The sequence below is a fragment of the Adiantum capillus-veneris genome, chromosome 12 (assembly GCF_014529385.1).
Source record: "Adiantum capillus-veneris isolate H3 chromosome 12, ASM1452938v2, whole genome shotgun sequence".
NCBI classification, from domain to species: Eukaryota; Viridiplantae; Streptophyta; class Polypodiopsida; order Polypodiales; family Pteridaceae; genus Adiantum; species Adiantum capillus-veneris.
Window position 1 is genome coordinate 128,136,069 of NC_140942.1, and position 21,613 is coordinate 128,157,681.

Sequence of the window (21,613 nt, forward strand, 5' to 3'; positions counted from 1 at the left end):
TCAATGCCACCCGAAAGATTCTTACAATGGTCCAATACTTGTTATCCAAAAGCAGCCCATGCAACCTTTCAACCTACAGGATATTTCCGAGCAGTTGGGCATCGCTCATACACAAACAAAGTTGCAAACTTGTGTGTGGTCTCTTTGTTGGCCAGCATGCTTTGGTAGACTTTGTGAAGCAGTAATCTGCACTCATCTACAAACTCAGGTTGCATCATATGCAAGAACATTTTAGAGCCCTTCTCCCTTTTCTTCATGAAGACTGACAACCAAATCATGATATGTGACATCGGCTTCACTAAGGTGCTGGTAGAGCTTGCCCTCCAAGCTTAAACCATACTCCTCATGCAACTCCCCTCGTGTGTATCAAAATCAAATTTGATTGGGGTATTGAACCTTCCAAGAAGATCTTGCTGCAAACCAAATTTGACTGTGTAAACAATCATGGAAAAGCACATTTCTAAATTGAAGAGAGAGATTTGATATGTATCAATGCTTTTATCATTGAAAGTTTCTAACTTTATGTTCAATGTTGTGGAGTTCCAAGGCTTTTTATTGGGGATGATAGCATGCCATCTGAACCACCATCAGCCACCACTGCCATGGTGCACTTTTGCGGGGAGTCCTCATTTCAAAGTACAAACAAACACAATTCTTGATCCATAATTCTCGTTTAAATAAAGAACAATCCATGATCTAGAATGTCCTCACACAAACACAATGCTCTAGCAATAGAAGCAGCAACAACTCACACACACACACACACACACACACACCATGGTGCACTTTCGCGGGGAGTCCTCATTTCACTGTACAAACAAACACAATTCTTGATCAATAATTATCCTAGAAAAAGCACAATCCATGATCCAGAATGTCCTCACACAAACACAATGCTCTAGCAACAACAACAACACACACGCTTTTTTTTGTAATGTACAACACACACACACACACACACACACACACACACACACACACACACACGTGTATTGTACGCGGTGAAGATGGAGGTTGCACAAAGCCGCCCTAAACCTACACTTCTTCCTCGCTCGCAGTGCATGGATAGCTTCTTACTCTGTAGAATGGCATGCAGCATTGTCACAATCAATCACCTATGTCCATAAGAGAGGTTCAAAAAATGATGACTGCTTGAAGTGGATAGCTTCTTGCTCTGTAGAATGGCTTGCACCAACGTCACAATCAATCACCTCTGTCCATAAGAGAGGTTCAAAAAATGATGACTACTTAAAGTGGCTCCCCTTCACTAGTTTGGGTAGTGGCACAATGTGTACATATCCCATCAAAATGAGCGATAAGTGAGTGAAAATGAAAGTGTAGCCTACATGCAAATGCAAACAATGTTTGAATCAATCACAATGGCAAGAGGAAAGAGAGATGCCACATGATCCAACATAGAGATCTTGATGCATGATTAGGAGATGCTAATCATCTTTAATGGCTCTAATACCATTTGTAGGGATTAGGGAGGATTAAAGAGTGTTGCATTCATGGTGCTAAGGACACAATCGATCTTCTTTCTTTAGCCGCATACATTACATCAACTGTAATTTTCAAAATATTGTTTTGTCTTGCAAAAACCTTGGTATTTTTTTAATGACATGTTAATCACAAGCTTAGTCACTTGATGAAAATTGGAGTAGAGTATAGACACAAAATGATAACTCAATTGATTGAAAAGAGACTCATTACATAAAGCTAAACTAAGCATCTCCTTTGGAATCATGGATGACATCATTCGAAGCTTAAGAGCAATTCAAATCCACTGAAGAACTTGTGGATACTCTTTTAGGCCCTTTTATGCACCCTTATACTAAGTTTAGGTGAGTCCACATCATTTAAAAATGCCCCTCATGAGTACCTGTTTTCCGCATAATAGCACATGATTCATGGCCCTTTAAGTTTTGTAGGTATTGCTGAGGTTGTAAAACCTTACGCACTACTCCTTGATGCTTCAAGGTTGAGGTAGCATTCTCCCTCGGCGGCTCGATAAGTAATGCATGCCTTTAGAACAACAAATAAGTCACTACAAGCTCTCTTGTTTTGATTGTTGATAGATCAGTTTTTTACTGGCATGATAGCTCTCAACATGGTTGACCATTTATCAAGAGATTTGGGAAAATTAAAGGCCCTATAGTGTACTATGATTGTACTAAGGGCTTTTGCCCTAGTATTAATGAATCTTCAACATGCTTCACCAGCTTTGGGAGGAATGTCAAGCGACCCAATTAGAGAACCATAAGCCCAATTTCTCCATAATAATAATTACAACTACATGCAAGGCTGCCAATTCAAGTTGACGTCGGAGGCAAACTAGGATCAGCACAAACTATAACCCTAAGTCAGCAATTAACAAAAAGGTCACCCTAAAATAGATTATTTAATTCATTGAGTGCTAGAATACCTGCTGACACCATTTTGCACAAAAGTTACGGGCAAAATTAAGAAAAACAGAAATGAAAAACATTGAAGGGAGATGAATAGCTCAAGAATGTAGCCATGGGCGCTGAAACTAGATGCTGGAGATAGTGCGAGAGAGAGAGAGAGAGAGAGACATTCATATGCAAATTCATCTAAAATACTTGCATCATCAAAATGAAAAGTCTTTCCTTTATAGGCTTGAAGCCTTGATTAAAGGAGTAATTTGGTGGGAGAATCATCAGGATTTGAGCAATAGGTTCCTTCCATTGTAGATACCACTATGAGTATTGTAGTGGATAGGCAAGTTGCCATATAGGCCAAGGAAAGAGGCCAAGGATATCATAATCTCTAGTTACGGCAAAAAATTAGTCGATGAACAAAGACATTTTCGTATATGCCTCCAGACAACCTTATCAACTCTCACCAGAGCATGGCATACAATACACAATTAGACAAACTATGTGTACCATTTTCAATAAAAATTATGCAAAATATGCTCATAGAATCTCTCAAACTTTGGCACACCTGGTGGTTGGGTGATGGCAGAAGAATTCCCACCTAAAACCAATAATACCAAAAAATAGTTGGCTCCATTCCCTTTTTACCCAATACTGACTACTCTACAATGGTTGAAACAAAACTGATTACTCCACAATGGTTGAAACAAAAGCATATCACAAGTTCCACAAAGCACTGAGATTGAAATTACAGCTCCAAGCCCTCATTATCACTGTTCAAACCTCTTTTCTAATCCTATTTTTAGTGTTAGCATACCTTATAAACACAAAAGCTGACAGTGCAACAAGGAATCATCAAAGAAACCATACAATCTCCAATCTTCGGAAGCTCTCTCTCTACCATGCATTTACCTCAGCTCAAAATATCCTCATTATCGATATGGTTCGCAACCCTGAGGGCTGAAGAGAAATACGAAGGCAGATTTAATTGAACGAGCATAAAAATGAAAATCTTGAAGATGAATAGGCAGTTTCCACTGCTGCAATCTAGGCAGCAACATACTGATAAGAATACAACTCATCCGCTCCCATTACAGGGGAGCATGCACCTGTTTTTGAATAAAGGAAGCATGTAACAAATCTTGCGCATCAAGATATTCTACTGGTCATCAGGCGCAATAGAGGTACCATCAATGGCCAATGGCTCAATGGGACCATCCACCAGCTTGATTGAATCTTCGTCTATTTCTTCGAGAGGAGCTGATGCGGCTACTGGCTCCGACACAGGCACATTAGCTTCCGATACAAGTTCATTAGCTGAATAACCATTAGCTTCTTCAGTGATTGGGGCTTCCAGAATGGCGGGTGACTTCCTCTCTTCTACACCCAAAACATTAGTCACTGGGGCAGCCTTTACAGGTTTGCTTAGTGGAGAGCGGCTGCGGAGGGGTGATCGAGAACTTGGTGTTCTACTCCTGTATGAACCACGTCCTCTATACGGAGACCATCTTCTACGATCATCACTGTGTCTATCATAGCTGCGACTTCGGCTCCGACTTCTGCTTACACTTCGGCTTGGACTCCGGCTCCGGCTTCGGCTACGACTTCTACCCCAACTCCTACTTGGGCTGCGGCTGTAGCTCCGCCCTCTATCTCTTGAACCGTATCTCCTCGGCACATCACGACCTCGGCTTCTATCATCCATGTACCCTCCTCGCCCACCACTTTTGTCGCTAAATTTCTCCTTATCACCAAAACGGTCAACGATAGGCCTCTCTCGTCGATCAAAATGACCTCCATTTGAGCCCCATGCTCCCCTGCCTCCAAAACCATCACTACGACCACCACCTCCCCGTCCACCAATACTGCCCCCAAAACCACCAGCATAGCCACCATCTCGCCCACCAGCAGGCCCTGCTTCCCAGCGCCCACCTCTCTTGGGATAAAACGACTTGGCTGCAAAATCACGGAGTTCCATTGGAACCTTCTGGTTTGCCCCCTCCAAGACCCCAATAAGCTCCTTAGCATGCTTTCCATCCTGCTCTGTGAAAAAGGAGTAGGCAATGCCAGTTGCTCCAGCTCGACCAGTGCGACCAATTCGATGTACGTAGTCTTCAACACCAGTTGGAAAATCGAAGTTGACAACCACCCTAAAAAAAAGGATGCGGACGACATCAGCATTGAAAAGCAAGCAAGGTCGGTTCACTTAGTGACAAACTATTGTACAATATACACACCTGATATCCTTGATGTCAAGTCCTCGAGCAGCAACATCAGTGGCAACCAAAATTGGGGCTCTTCCTGCTTTGAATTGTGCAAGAACATGGTCTCTTTCAGCCTGTGATTTGTCACCATGAATAGCTGCAGCTCCAAACCCACGACCTAGACTCCGAGCAAGTTGATCACACATTTTCTTGGTTGAGCAAAAAATTATGATCTTTGAGCCAGGTTCCTGAGTGCGTAAAATTCGTTCCAGCTTCCCTTGCTTTTCGTATGGCATCACAATTTCAACATACTGCATGACAAAATTAGTGTGTCCATGTTAGGCAACAGGCAAAGAAATACTTGCTCAAAGAGACAAACCCAACACACAAACCTGTGTAATGGCTTTATTTGCAACTAGCTCGTCTGTGTTCCCAATGTTCACTTGAGCCGCATTAACCAATAAGTCCTCTGCAATTTTTCGGACTTCCTTAGGCCACGTAGCAGTGAACATCAAAGTTTGCCGGTGGCGAGGTATCTCCTTCACAATCTTTCGAATCTGTGGCTCAAATCCCATGTCAAGCATACGATCAGCTTCATCCAAAACAAGATATGACACTTGTCGCAAGCTCACTCTCCTCATTTCCAAAAAGTCATTCAACCGCCCTGGTGTCGCAATGACTATGTCCGCACCTCGATCTAAATCACGCAATTGTGGTCCTTTAGGGGCACCTCCATAGACACACTGAGATTTGCGAAACAAGTTTAATAGATTGAAGCGCGCAATCATGTGATATATAAAATATGATGAGAAACAGATTGATTACAGTGCACGATATCCTTGAAGACTTGCCAAACTTGATAGCTTCATCTTGAATTTGAGTAGCCAGCTCTCTAGTTGGAGACAGCACAAGCACCACTGGTCCAAGCTGTGGATTTTTCCGAGCATGGCCAAGATGCAGAAAGGCCGGAAGCAAGTAGCCTAAAGTCTTTCCAGACCCAGTTTTGGCAATTGCAACGATGTCGCGATTTTGAAGAGCAAGTGGCCAAGATTGAGCTTGAATTGGAGTTGGCGCTTGAAATCCCGCAGAAAGAAGCTGTAACATCAATGAGCTTAATGAGAATAGGAGGGAGGAAAGCTAGTCCAAAGCATATCTAGATCTAATAATTAAGGTATGAACATATTGCAGGCTTAGACTAAATCTTAAGAAAGACAAGTAAAGCCTTGCAAAGCCAAACAAAGCCATAACCATGAAACATCATCCCCAAAAGAGGTAGGTGGTGCATGGTTGCCTGTTGGCAGTAGCATGAAGCCGGACTGGCCCTCAAAATAGGCCCCAAGCTTGCCACAGGATGGACCGAAAGTGGCTGCCCCCAGGCTACAGATTAAGCAACTGGATAGTCCATGAACGGAACGATGTCCCGAGCAAAAAGGCCACATGGATGCAGCCCCCACAAAATGACAGCAGTGTGCTGCAATTCTGCTGTGGCAGCAACACAGCGTACGACATATGCTCCTGGCTGGAGCAAATATCGCACCTGCGACAAGTTCCAAAAATATAATCGGTGTGTTAAGCATGGAACTAAGCAGGATAAACTATCAAACAAGGAAAACTATGCCTATCTTATGACACCTTCCGACCAAAACATATCTATCAAAATAATAAAACATACCTCTCTTGAAAGCTCTGGAGGAAAATTGGCACTGTCAAAGGTCATAAATGGAGCTGGGGCATTCTCACCCTGTGAAATCAGACCCAAGACCAAGTAAAAACGATGATGATACATTAAAGTTTCAGCTTTTCAAAAAAAATGGCATGCCACATACCACAACAGTGATTTCGTGTTGACGCCTGTAAGTATCCACATCCAAAACCGGAATAGGCTCAGAAAAGCCTTGCATTCGAGGCCTTTTCAAAGGCTCAGATTCAAAGTCATTTGCGGGCCTTTTAAATGGACCTGGTCCAGACTGCATTGGACCAGTTGAGTTACCATGCTGACTTATTTGCCGCGAATGGACCGGCAGATGCATCCCAGCCATGACCTGCAACCCAATCACAACACAAGGCTTAGAAGAATAATATGCTGAAAGACATCAGAGGCGCCAAAATCGCAATGATCTAGTGGAAAACTCGAATTTTAACATTTCTCAAGATTCCTCGTGCAAGATGGCAATGCAAACAAAAGAGAAGCCCAAAGAATAACAGCGAGAGGCTGGTCAAACCCCACAAAAACAGCCGGCCAACACTCAAGAGGGTAAACTCTGTAGCAGACTTGAATCACAGAAAAATTGCCAACCCAGAACTGAAATTACATTGCTAAAAGGTTCCACACAGGCAAGTAAATCCCCACAAAAACGGCCAACCGACACTCAGATAGACGGTAAACTCTGTAGCAGACTGGAATCACAAAAAATTTGCAGACCCAGAACTGAAATTACATTGCTAAAAGGTTCCACACACAGGCAAGTAAATCCCCCTGGGAGAGTAAAGATCCCGCAATGGGCTCTCCTTGCAATGCTTCTCAAGAAAGCACCAAAGTGAAAACACAACGATTTGGGGGAGCATGTTGGACACAAAATTGGTACCCCCTTTTAGTATTTCTACACTTCTGTTAACCAAATTTCAAAACGGCACTGAAGTATGGGCAAAACAATCTCACAGATATATGCACCTCTATCACAGGGAGATCCACATACAAGATGATCTCCACAACCGAGATGATCATCCTGGAAGACGAGACAATGATGCTCAAATACATGATCCTCACATAAGAGTGCTCAGTGGATGATATATACCTTCATAAGTTCAGAATAGTCTGAACTCACGAGTTATAAGAGGGAATAAAGCACTCATAAAACTGTAAAAGCAAGGCACTCAAAAAAAGAAAAGAGAAAATAAAAATCACTTTATTTGCTATACAAAGAAACTAGATAAAACAGAACATTATTAACGTAAAAATGTTTTTAGAAAAGCGACACGTAAAATAAGTTGATGCAGAACTTTAAAGAAAAAAAGAAAAGACATCTTAAAACCTTAATCCTAGAAATCAAACTTCGAACGACGACTTCTAAAGGAACATATTCCTAAGTCCTAACGTAAGCTAAATACGAAATTGAAAAATGAATACTACTACAAACCTACGAAGAAAAGGTTGCAAATAACCAAAGCAGTACAAAGCAGTACACCACGAAGGTCAAGCTAGAGTAAAAATACTAAAAGCGCTAGAGATCAAAACAACAAAATAGTGTGTTACTAAGTCAAACAATAAGTGGGCCCCACTTTTATTGAATGTACTATTGATTATCTTGAACAAGAAACACTAAAGATAAACTTACTACGATGCAAAAATGAACGGACGTTTTTCATTTTCTTTTGAATGATCCTCACATAAGAGTGGTCAGTGGATGATGATGCTCAAATACAAAGTTCGTGAGCCGTACAGAGCGATGGCATCTAATGAAGTCCTTTCACAGATATGGGCCCGGCCAGATTCAATAGTATCACAGTTCAAGCACTTGCCTTTCCAGACAAGCAAATCGACCTAGCTACTGCGCTAGACTTGTCTTTGTTGGTTTGAAATATACATGGAAGAAGAGGAGTAAATTACAAATTTCTTCGTCAATCAAGGCTGTCAACCATAAGTCAATCAATTCATTACAGAAGAACAGAATCTTCGACTACTAAACTATATTCATCTGCCAGTTAGTAAAAGCGACGCCACCATGAGATCTCCCTATCAAAACAAGAACCTCATTGTCAATCAATTTACTCGATTCTTCATCCATGTGACTTGGAGTGTTTACCCATACAATAGCAGGAGGAGAAGAAGGTATACCTAGTTGAATCCAGGATAAGCCCAAATTCACCCTTGAAGGAATGAGTAACGTGTAGACTCAAGGTAGTGACCCACAAGACAATTTAACCATCAGCTCCATCATGTAATATTGGCCAAGTACGACGACATCCCCACTCACGTCATCAATGCCCCACAAGTTGATAGTGTTCTCTATACAAAATGCATGAGTCGAATTTTTTCTGAAAGACAATGCAATGAAGTGGTAGAATGCACTATCTATCAAGGTCAATCAAATAAGAGCAAAGAATTTCCTGGCTACCTAGACCACACCACCTGTAGCCACAACAAATCATGACTATGCAGCCTCTCTCACAAGAGCATCAAATCTCTTTTGCTTGATGGCTGGCCAGGCATTTTGCTGACACGCTAGCTGAACAACAAAATATAGAAATACACCACCGTATGACCATTTATGTGCTAATTCTAAGGATTTGCCCCCTCCCCTCCCAGAAAGGGTAAAATTTACGCATGCAATTTTCTAGCTTAAAGATCGGAACCAAAATGTGGCAACTTGAACATAATAGGATGCATGAGAACATCACGTTCACTGTCTTGATATACTTACAGAAACACCACAACCCCCAAAAAGAAAGCACCAAATTGGCATGTACACTCACTCAAGCACTAAGTTTGAAATACTTAACAGTATTACCTGCTGCCTCTGCGGCACTGGTAGTACAGCTAGCTTTGGTTGCATTGGCACACTACCACTCTGCATACTTCTATTGGATGCAGTATTCATACTCGCACCCATAACTCCCGGTGGCCCAGTAGCTCTGCTACCAGCTGTGTATGCACTATCACCAGGATTCATATGCATGGGTGTAACTGACATGGCGTGAGCAGTTCTAGGAGCGCCACCTCCTGTATTGCTTCCCATCATTGATCCGTTAGTCATTTGTCCTCCACCAGGATGTCCAGGAGGGTTATTGCTAAAACTCCCATACATATGGCCTTGGACAATAGCTCCTGAGTTTACAGACTGAGAATTAACCATGCCACCTGGCTGTGAGACTCCATTGCTCCTTCCGAGCATCCCGCGCCCCTGATTGAGAGGATTCCCGGTGTTGAGCGGGTTAGCTGTGCTGCTATCTTGAAAATTACTTATCTCACCAGGTGCCCCATTGTGCGAGTCCACGGACCCTGTTTGCAATTGATCTTGAGTTGTGGTTCCTGGAGGTGGACCAACTGGAAGTGGCGGAACCGATTGTGTAGGTGCTTGAGGAGGCAAAGGTTTCTCATACTGTGTAACATTAGTCTCCGTATTCCAATAGTAAATGTAGCCTGTGTTCCCATCAACCAAAGCCTTCCATGGGGGAGGCAGGGTAGGGTCAGCAGGAGCAAAATGAACGCCAGGATTGACAGCTGCAGCTGCCATCACCCCAATGCTTTGGACCTACTTTTCTGCGCAAGAAAAGAAACACAAAACTGTGAGAAACTGCTTTTTCACAAAAAAGGCGAGAAGGCATCCTGCCCTTTCCTACACAAAAAATCCTGCATCAATTCTAGGTTTTCAACTGCGATCCCTGACAAAAACGCTACCGTGTCGCTCATTAACCATCATAGGCAAACAAGTGATGGGTGCAGGTAGATCAAACGCCTAGTAGCATCAGAGGAAAAAAGAAACGGAAAATCGAGGAAGACATACCTGAGGGGAAGCACCAGAAATGGATCGATCCACAATAAACGCAGAAAAACGCCGAGGAAAAGTGGCTTGTCAAAACAAAGCTCCCACCTGCGAATTGCAGGAGTCGGAGAAGGGAAGAGGGTCTCAAAGCTAGTTAAGAAAAGCGCAGGCCCGAACCCTAACTCAACCACGGTTACCTATCTTTATGTTCAGTTAGTGACCAGAGGTTGGTAGCCTATTTCAGCATTTTTATGGTGTGCGGTCGGCGGTGTCTTTGTAACCAACTCTTATAGGGTAAGTCCAAGACAGATGCAGCTTGCTCTTCATCATCTCAAATTTGATTTAAGCAAGGAATGGTGCAAATTTCAAAGTAATGCCTCAGAGGAGGGCTTCCATGCGCAATGGGCGGGAATGCATTTGATGCACCAAGTGAAGTCGCCCACCGCATTTTCATTTCATTGTGTGACAAAACTGAGCGGCGGTAGCTAGGCCCGTAGCCACGCCATAAAAAGGATATGATTGATGGGGGATTGAACCCAATTCTTGACGAATGGAATTCGAACACATCAGCTTTCTTGTACCATTACACCCACACGGTTGTCCGTATTTTGGAGATTTGTTGTACAAAATAAGTGCTCGTTGAGCGGCCTACTACACGGCCCCGTACTTTTATTGGACCTTTTACCCTAGGGTAAATGTGCCAATAAAAGAACATGTCCCAGGAATAATGTTCTCATCTCCCCACTTGAAACATAGATATGCTTGAGTTAGTGGACTACAAAAACTGATTTGGGACGTTTTGGATGAAACAACATTTCAAACCCTGGCAGTAGATGGTTGTGTATTGGTTTGCATGTGTAATATATCAATTTTTGCCTCGAGATCTACGAAAACAAGGCAGATAATATGCTTGTTCCATCACCCAACCCAGCCAAGTTCGTTGAGAGGGGGGTAATGATTTCAGCTTTTGCGGCCCTACCGCCTGAAATCAAAGCATTATAGCACAAGCGAACAATGAGCCAAGTTCGTTGTCCTTAAGTTCGATCGTTTACCCTAATCTAAGGTTCTACGAAAGAGACAATGGCAAACTCAATTTGGGTTCTATTCATGGGTACACTACATTGGTAGAGTCGACATGCATAGTAGGCTTCTTGATTTTCACCTTCTTGCTTCATTCAATGGTGGTGTTTGCTTTAGAACCCGATTAGGACGTTGCCTATGTTTCACTGTACAAACCAAGAGTGCCACTAGCTTAAGGCTTGCATTGCAGGTGGTATTGCTCAAGAAGTATTGTGATTTCACACTTACTCCTTGTTGCACTTGTTATGAAGTGAGGAAGGGAAGTTAGGAATGTTTAGAGAGCCAACATTGAAGTGAAGGGGCATAACCACCATGTAATGGAAATGGCCTATGAACTTTGAGAACAGTGGAAGTAAGAGGATTAGAGTGAGCATTTTGTGAGATCACTTTGAGAACGTAGAGGGTGAACTTAATTGATGGTAGCAACGTAAACATAGTACTTAATTAACTTGGCATGAACAATACTTTTGCAAGAGAGAGATTATTAGAGAACATGACAATAGTTGAGGATCGGATTTACTTGGAGCCGGTCCCCCTCCAAAAAGCGTTTGTATTATAGATTCTCCCATCAAGAGAGACTTGTACAATACAATCTTTGTGTTCCTTGTGACCTTGGTGATGCTATGAAGATGGAAAGCTTCATGCATCACGAGCATAACATAAACTTTGCAAAAAGCATCAACTATCCCAAGCCTCAGTCCCACGGCCTCAAACACCTTCGAAGGTGGAGAGAGCTAGCGGGGAATGAGCGTAGGGAAGAGGAAGAAGAATCATCCATACGAGAAAGAAATAGTTCTTGTAATGGAATTGGCCTATTAACTTGAGAGTAGCGGAAATTAATGAGAGTACTTTTGAGAAATTACTTTGTGAGCATAGCGGGTGAACATAATTGAAGATAGCAACATAAACATAGCAATTAGTTAACTTGGCATAATTGAAGATAGCAACATAAACATAGCAATTAGTTAACTTGGCATGAACAATACTTTTGCAAGAGAGAGAATTGAGAGAACATGACAACGGCTGAGGAACGGATTTATGTGGAGCCGATCCCCCTCCAATAGGCATTTTTATTATGATTTCTCCCATTAATACAATCTTTGTGTTCCTTCTGACCTAGGTGATGCAATGAAGATGGAAAGATTCACACATCACAAGCATAACATAAACTTTGTGGAAAGCTTTAACTATCCCAAGCCTCAGTCCCAAGACCTCATACACCTTCGAAGGTGGAGAGAGCTAGCACGGAATGAGGGTAGGGAAGAGGAAGAATAAACATTTCATAGGAGAAAGAATTAGTTCCTCCCTTATCATCACTCTTCTTGCTAGCATACATAATAGCATAGTAATGAAGATGGAGAAGATGGCAAGCTTAAGCATTGAAGCATGGCTCTTGGTTGGATTTGCACTCCATAGCCAAGAGTGTTGGTGTAGGCTCTCAACCTTTACTTGCTTGGAGAAGGAGAGGGAGATCTTGCACTTTGCACAATGAACAATGAGAGTATGTGTGAGTGTGCGTGGGAGAGTATCCCTCAAGCAACCCCCTAGCTTGCTTTGGTCGACCCCCCCTTGCAGCTCATGCTTGAAGCTCATTGGACCCCTCCAGGCCTAGCCAATAACAAGCAGGAGGCATTACAAGCAACAAGGGTAGTCTTGGGACAAGTGGCCCCCTTTCCCCTTTGAGAGAGAGGACTTGATAAATGCAAAGACAATTAATTAAATCTCCTAAATTATCATTGGACCCCTTGGGGTGGCCAACCAATAGGCTTCAGGCACACCATGATGGTAACATGAGGAGGAACTTGACAAGTGTCCTTTATGCTTTCTTTGTACCAAGTATGCCTTGTGTGAGTGTGTGGGTGTTCTCTCTCATCCCCGCTCTTGCAGGGCTCGCCCCCTCTTTGTATGGATTGAATCTTGACTTTTGACACCTCAAGCCTCTCAAGCTTAGGCCCAGTTCCCACCACAAGCCTGACCCTTAAGCACTTCAATCTTGGGTTGGGTTCTCACCTCAAGTGCAGTCCTAGCATCTCAAGCATGTCAAGCACCTAAATCATCAAGCATCTCAATCATCAAGCACCTCAAGCACCTAAGCACCTCAAGCACCTTAAGCTTGGGCCGGGTTCCCACCTCAAGCACCTCAAGCTTGGGCCGAGTTCCCACCTCAAGCTCAACCCTAGCTTACCTAAGGTCAAAGGACTTTTACACTAACTATATTGGAGGTCTTCAATGAAGCTAACCCTAAGGTCTTATGCTCCATTGGTTAGCCTTTCTTTGATAGACCATCTATCATTTGGGCCCCTTTACCATTGGCCTCGTGTTGAGATAGATCTATAAGCACATGTTTATATCTTAATCCTTCTTCCCGTTTATTCTCCCGCATTAAATGATCAGTTTAATATGAGAAAATCATTTGGGTTGGTTAGATATTAGATTTTATGAAATTACCTCTGTCTTGAAATCATAGTCGTCCTCGACTATGAGGTAGAAGAGATAAAGCCTTAGTCATTAATCAATCTTACTTAGCGGGTAGAGGATCCCTTTTTACCCTACGACATCTTTCCAAGATGGATGACTAATCCATTTGGTGCTTGGGAGACATAGCTGTCGCAAGCATGTCTGCTCTTTAGTCCATTTCATTCTCCCAAAGTAGAGTGACAAATTCTACTTGGTGTTTGAGAGACGTCCTCATCACAAACATGAGTCTATGCATGCATACTATTTAAATTTGTGCACAAGTACAAAAAGAGAACTAGTCTTATGAAACAAAAACATGGGTCATTCAAAAGAAATTTGTATATCTGTTTACTCTACTATAGCATTGTAAGCATTGACAAGGTTCATACTATCCTTAAGTTGTATTCCATACATCTAGCATCTTCAAAAGGATAAATTTTGAACTTAATATGATACCGTCGGATAATCTTACCATATTGTAGTACCTTGTCTTCATGCCGAAGGATAGCTTCGGATTGTAGCACCTCTTCTTGGTCTTCAACTTCGGGAGGGTCTTCGATAATCGGTTCACTTGGTGGCTCTCCTTTGTAGGGCTAAAGTAGGCTCAGATGAAAGGCATTATGTATGAGCCAATGGTTGGGTAACTTGAGTTGGTAAGTCGTCTCATTGATGGGCTTCAAGATTTGGAAAGGACCATAGTATCTTTTTGCTAGCTTAGCATAATACTTTTGATGGCCCGTAGGATTTTTGCTCCTCTTTTGCCTTAATCGAGCCTTAGGAAACTTAAATAAGACCCATTCATTTTCTTTGAATGTTAAGGCTCTTCTGTGCTTGTCAGCAACATCTTTTTGCCTTTGTTGAGAGATGGATATAGCCTCTTAATCTTTTGAAAAGATTCTTGTAGGTCACGGCTATACTCATCGGCATCGAAGATCTTCCCATGTACTTTGAGTAGCAAGGGACTTTTTGGTCTTCCCTCAATGATCTCAAAAGGCGCTTTTCCTGTAGGAGTATGTACAGTATTATTGTAGGCGTACTCTACAAGAGGTAAGTACTTTTCCCATTGTGAGCGTTGATCTACTTCGATAGAATAAGTCGAGTAGATCGAGTATCGTAAGATTAGCTATCTCGCTTTGGCCATCCATTTGTGGGTGATAGGCCGAAGAGAAATTCAATCTTGTTCCTAGATTTTCAAAGAGACCTTTCCAGAAGTTACTGGTCATTCTAGGATCTCTATCTGACACAATGGATGTTGGTAATCCATGGTGTTTGAAAATCTGAGATATGAAGAGAGTTTCCATTTGGTGTGCCTTAATAGTCTTTTTGATAGGAATAAAGTGTGCTTGCTTGCTAAACATGTCGACTATTGTCCATATTCTTGTATTCCCATGGATAGACTTGGGTAATCCAAAGATGAAATCCATGGATATACTCTCCCATGGTGAATTTGGAATAGGCAATCGCTGGAGTAATCCAAGTTGCTTCCCTCTATCATACTTGGTCTTTTGGCATATTACACATTTTGAAACATACTCTTGTATGTCCACTTTCATGGTAGGCCAATAGAACTACGTCTCTACTCCTCGAAGAGTAGGTTGAATACCTCTATGCCCCGCATAGGGAGGAGCATGGGATTCATACATAACTTTCTCACGAAGGGAATGGGTAACACATAGCCTATTGCCGTGGAGAAGATAACCATCCTGCAAGGTGAATGGTTCCTCTTTCTTCCCCAAAGCAAGGACTGACATTATGTCTCTAAAGTCAGGGTCAGTAGCATACTCATCTATCATAGAGGATAGATCATTGTGAGTAGCTATAGACACCCCATTAACTTTTGGTCGTCGTGAAAGTGCATCAGCCACTTGATTGTGCTTACCAGCAATGTGAGCAATATGGCTTAGCAAAGTCTATCTTTTGAAAGACAGTAGCCTTGAGATCTAAATCCCAAAACTTGTCTACATACTTGTGGATAGACTCATGAGAGAGAAGCTTCAAGCTGCACCATTCGGTAAGCACTTTGTCCTTTGCATCGGTTGCAAGGAATTGCTTCGTGATGGAAACTTGTAGAGTTTTCCATGTCTTTGGGGCTTCGTCGTTGCCACGAAGGCTAGCCCACCATTGACGAGCTGATTTTTGGAAGTGCATAGCTACATGGCGTAGCTTGGAGGACTCCGTGAAGCCCTCGTCTCCAAAGGCCGCATCAAATTGTTGGATGAAGGCCAACACTTTGTCGGTAGCACCAAAGGTGCCATCATAGGTGAGAAACGAGATACTCTCTCCTCCCTCTTTGAACTTCTTTAGCTTTTGTGACCTTCTCCATGCAGGGTATGATTTACAATGTCCTCCCCTCTTGCATTCTCTAGGAGAATAGCCATAGCTTTCGTTGGAGGAGGAGGAAGGTGAGGAAGAAGGAGAAGAGGGTGACCTCTTTCTAGCCCTTTTCTTCGTTTGTTTCCTTTCTTCCCTTTCAGATGACGAGGAGAAGGACTATGTGTTGATCTTTTCCTCTTGGGAGGAGTGGGCGATCATCTAGACCGCCATCTTCATGGACCACGTCTTTAGAGGAACTTAAAGTTTCATTGCTTTCTCGTTCTTTGGATTCCTCCTCTCGTATGGGAGAGAGTCTTTTTTTGGGGGTCTCTTCAAGAGGCCTCCTAAGCTCTCTCTCCTCTTGGAGAGGAAGGGAAATCCCATAAGCGCGAAGTTGTTGTGTAACTTCGGCTTTCAAAGCACGGTTGCCCATAGCTTGTTGCAACCTAGTAACGAGATGATTAACAAACATGGGAGCATCATCATTATCACCTTCATGTGCAAAAACAAAGTTAGCAATGTTCATTCTACTCTCTTGATTATTGTCAGCCATGTTAACAAAATTTAAGTATGTACTTAGTGTATGCTTTGGCAATTCAAAACCTTAGTTGCCACTCCTCTTAGCCTTTGAAAATTGGCTCTTAAGTATCTACACCCACGGATCGAAGTGGTTAATTATAAAGAGTAGTGGAGTAGGTCTGGCATAGCATAGTTGCCGAGGGCTAGCTCCTTTTGGACTTCCTATGGCTCAATAATGGTAAAGCCATAGGCAAGTCTGAAAAGACTCCATTATTAAGCCCAAAGCTCTCGAGATGTGCACCATATCCCACATAGAGGGCTCAACAAAATCGATAATAGATCCTAGTTCCACTTACCCTAATATCATTAACAACATCAACCATTTATAGGCTACTTAAGGACTTCTCTTCTTAAGCAAGAAAAGAGAAACTAAATGCTCTGATACTAATGAATGGGAATTGGCCTATTAACTTGAGAATAACGGAAATTAATGAGAGTACTTTTGAGAAATTACTTTGTGAGCATAGCGGGTGAACATAATTGAAGATAGCAACATAAACATAACAATTAATTAACTTGGCACGAACAATACTTTTGCAAGAGATAGAATTTAGAGAACATGACAACAGTTGAGGACTGGATTTATGTGGAGCCGGTCCCCCCTCCAATAGGCATTTGTATTACATTAAGAGAGACTTATTACAATACAATCTTTGTGTTCCTTGTGACCTAGGTGATGCAATGAAGATGGAAAGATTCATGCATCAAAAGCCAATGTAAACTTTGTGGAAAGCTTTAACTATCCCAAGCCTCGGTCCCAAGACCTCAAACACCTTCGAAGGTGGAGAGAGCTAGCAGGGAATGAGGGTAGGGAAGAGGAAGAATAAACATTCCATAGGAGAAAGAATTAGGTCCTCCCTTATCATCACTCTTCTTGCTAGCATACATAATAGCATAGTAATGAAGATGGATAAGATGGCAAGCTTAAGCATTGAAGTATGGCTCTTGGTTGGATTTGCACTCCATAGCCAAGAGTGTTGGTGTAGGCTCTCAACCTCTACTTGCTTGGAGAAGGAGAGGGAGATCTTGCACTTTGCACAATGCACAATGAGAGTGTGTGTGGGAGAGTACACCCTTCAAGCAACCCCCCCCTGTAGCTCATGCTTGAAGCTCATTGGACCCCTCCAGGCCTAGCCAATCACAAGTAGGAGGCATTACAGGCAACAAGGGTAGCCTTGGGACAAGTGTCCCCCTTTCCCCTTTGAGAGAGAGGACTTGATAAATGCAAAGACAATTAATAAAAACTTCTAAATTATCATTGGACCCCTTGGGTAGCCAACCAATAGGCTTCAGGCACATCACGAGGGTAACATGAGGAGGAACTTGACAAGTGTGCCTTATGCTTTCTTTGTACCAAGTATGCCTTGTGTGAGTGTGTGGGTGTTCTCTCTCATCCCCCCCCCCCCCCCCCCCTTGTAGGGCTTGCCCCCTCCTTGTAGGGATTGAATCTTGACTTTTGACACCTCAAGCCCCTCAAGCTTAAGCCCAATTCCCACCACAAGCTTGGCCCTTAAGCACTTCAAGCTTGGGTTGGGTTCTCACCTCAAGTACAGCCCTAGCATTTCAAGCACCTCAAGCATCTAAATCATCAAGCACCTCAAGCACCTCAGTCATCAAGCACCTTAAGCTTGGGCGGGGTTCCCATCTCAAACACCTCAAGCTTGGGCCGGGTTCCCACCTCAAGCTCAACCCTAGCTTACCTAAGGTTAAAAGACTTTTACACTAACAATTTAAGATCTTCAATGAAGCTAACCCTAAAGTCTTATGCTCCATTGGTTAGCCTTGCTCTTTGATAGACCATCTCTCATTTGGGTCCCTTTACTATTGGTCCCGTTTTGAGATAGATCTATAAGCACATGCTTAGTCATGAAGGAGTACGAGCGGAAGTGCGACGCGAGAGAGAGTGCGAGAAGAAGAGCACGACGATATGGTGAACTCGCTCTACTGTAATGTGTAGAGCATAGTGAGTTCTTATTAGGTTTTTACAAAAGAATATGTGTACATACCTGGCGGCCCGCCCACTTACCTGGGCGACCACATTGGGCTTTATACCCCAACAACCTCCCGCTTAAAGTCCAATGTGGTACTTTAAGTGTGAGAGAAGCTACTATACAAGCTAATATACAAGAGATGTAGAGAAGTGATGTACTACCCTACACCTAACTGCTTGCGAAAATGCGCAAAGCTCTCTGAGGGAAGTCCTTTTGTAAGTAGATCAGCAGGATTTTCTGTGGTGTGAACTTTGACAAGCTGAAGTTGCTTATCCTCGAGCATTTCCCTGATGAAATGATACTTCACATCCACATGCTTTGTCTTTGAGTGATAAACTGGATTGCGAGCCAATTGTATAGCACTTTGACTATCACAATATAACACAGGCATCTCTTCTTTGATTCCCAAATCTGTTACTAGTCGATTAAGCCAAATTGATTCTTTGCATGCCTTGATGTTGCAACATATTCAGCCTCTGTAGTAGACTGAGTAACACAATCTTGTAATCTAGAACGCCATGATACTGCTTCACCAGCCAATGTAAAGACATACCCTGATGTAGACCTTCGGTTCTCTAAGTCACCTGCATAATCTAAGTCTGTAAAACCCTTTACACTTAGCTCCTGAATCCCATAGCATATACGCATGCTCTTTGTAGCTTTCAGGTATCTCAATATTCCTTTCACTGCCTCCCAATGTTGCTTGCCTGGGTTTGACATGTATCGACTTACTACTCCCACTGCAAATGCAATGTCTGGGCGAGTAGCAATCATTGCATACATCAAACTACCCATTGCAGATGCATATGGAATCTTCCATTTCAGCCTGTTCTTTCTCAGACACAGGACAATCTTGTTTGCTAAGTTTCACATATGGTGGCAATGGAACACTCAGTGCCTTTCCCTTCTCCATATTGAAACGTTGCAAAACCTTGTCAATATACTCTGTTTGATATAACCAAATCAACTTCTTTGATCTGTCTCTCTCAATGCGCATACCAAGTATATGACTTGCCTCACCCATGTCTTTCATGTCAAACGATTTTGCCATCTTTGACTTCAAAGCTGAAATTTCTTCCAAGTGCTTGCCAGCAATCAACATGTCATCCACATACAAAATAAGGATCAGCCAACTACCATCCTTAGCCTTCTTTGTATATAGACAGTGATCGAACTCACTACGTTTGTAGCCTTGAGAAAGCATAAACTTGTGGAATTTATGGTACCATGCCCTCGGTGATTGTTTTAAGCCATAAAGACTCTTTAACAACTGGCATACCCAATCTTCCTTGCCTTTCTCAACAAACCCTTCTGGCTGCTGCATGTAAATTTCCACATCTAAATCACCATGCAAGAACGTTGTCTTGACATCCATTTGGTGCAACACCAAATCTAATATGGCAACCAATGCAAGAAAGCATCTCAATGTAGTCATCTTGACCACCGGAGAGAAGACTTCATCAAAGTCAATGCCTTGTTCTTGCTTAAAGCCCTTGGCAACAAGCCTTGCTTTGTACTTTGGCTGACTATCATGAGCGGTGATCTTATACCTGTAAACCCATTTACAAGGTAGAGCCTTTTTGCCCTGTGGTAATTTAACTAGCTTCCATGTCTTGTTTTTATGCAGAGCTGTCATCTCTGACTGCATGGACAAATTGCCAATTCCCAGAGTCCTTCATTTGCACTGCTTCCTTGTAACATGAAGGCTCATTGCATCATTCTGGTCATAGTTCATAGATGGAAAAAACCTATCAGGAGGTCGCGTGATATGTCCAAATCTACGCACAATAGGTGGCTCAGGCTCAGCCACAACCTGTGGTTCCACTCTATCCTGTCCTTGCTCCTCTTGAGCCCTGACATTTTGTCTTGCACGTGCAGGTCCATCTTCTTGGAAGACAACTCTTCTAATCTCATCAACCCTCTCTGGTTTAGAATGATATTTGGATTCATTAAAGTGAACATCATTGCTGCGGACAACCTTTCTGGATTCGGGATCCCAAAGTCTGTACCCCATCTCACCAGAATTACCATAGCCTAGAAAGATGCACTTTCTACTCTTTGGCTCAAGTTTGTTCCTAAATTCCTTTGGAACGTGAGTATATGCCTCACAGCCAAAGACTCTGAGATGCTTGTCTGAGGGCATTTTGCCTGACCATACCATCTCTGGCACTGAATCCTTCTGCAAAACCTTGCTAGGAGATCTATTTACAAGATGAACAACTGTTGATAGAGCTTCAGCCCAAAACCCATTTGGCAGCTGTGCATTAGACAACATACTTCTGACCTTCTCTTGTATGGTCCTATTCATCCTCTCAGCAACACCATTTTGAGGAGGATTGTAAGGAGCAGTAAGTTCACGTTTTATACCTTTTGACTCACAAAAGTCCTGAAAGGCCTTTGAAACATACTCTCCACCATTGTCAGTGCGTAAGCATTTAAGCTTCTTGCCACTCTGATTCTCCACAAGTGTCACAAACGTTTTGAAAACACTAAACGCTTCATCCTTGTGCTTGAGAAAGTAAACCCACCCATACTTTCCTCGAGTAATCATCTATAAATGTCATAAAGTAAGAAGCTCCCCTAGAGATAGGTTAGGCATAGGTCCACACAAATCACTATGAACAAGTGCCAACTGTGTATCTCTTCTACTGCTTCTATGCTTATGTGGCTGCTGTGTTTGCTTACCATACAGACAATGTTCACAGAATTCAAAATCATTAAATGAAAAGCCAGGCAAATAACCAGAACGAGACAAGATTTCCATTCCGTTCTTGGACATATGTCCTAACCGGCTATGCCACAAAGAAACGTTCGACTGCTCGGTTACATTGATTACATTTTTAGAGACATTTGATACATAAATCATGTAAAGTCCTCCAAACTTTACTCCATGTGCTACTGTCATAGAACCCTTGGATATCTTCCACATGTTCTGTCCAAAAGTGGTGACGTAGCCAGCATCATCAAGTAAACCTGTGTTGATCAAGCTCTTTGTAATTGCGGGAACATGTCTCACATTCTTCAGCGTGAAAGAAGAGCCATTCTGAAACTTCAATTGAACATCTCCAACACCTAAGATCTCACATGTCTGCCCATTGCCTAGCCGA

The 21,613-nt window shown here is 42.6% G+C and overlaps 1 protein-coding gene across 1 annotated transcript; it reads right to left on the minus strand.

The window, feature by feature from the left end:
* Positions 1-3,360: 3,360 nt before the first annotated feature.
* LOC147446491 (DEAD-box ATP-dependent RNA helicase 14-like) lies at positions 3,361-10,288 on the minus strand. The gene is made up of 8 exons (XM_086525702.1): positions 10,108-10,288; positions 9,112-9,863; positions 6,430-6,645; positions 6,276-6,344; positions 5,429-5,698; positions 4,996-5,346; positions 4,637-4,914; positions 3,361-4,549 (listed from the first exon to the last, which is right to left on the minus strand). Exons 2-8 carry the CDS (start codon positions 9,835-9,837, stop codon positions 3,559-3,561), a joined length of 2,901 nt encoding a protein of 966 aa, XP_086381828.1. The 5' UTR covers positions 9,838-9,863; positions 10,108-10,288; the 3' UTR covers positions 3,361-3,558.
* Between the last annotated feature and the right edge of the window lie 11,325 nt (positions 10,289-21,613).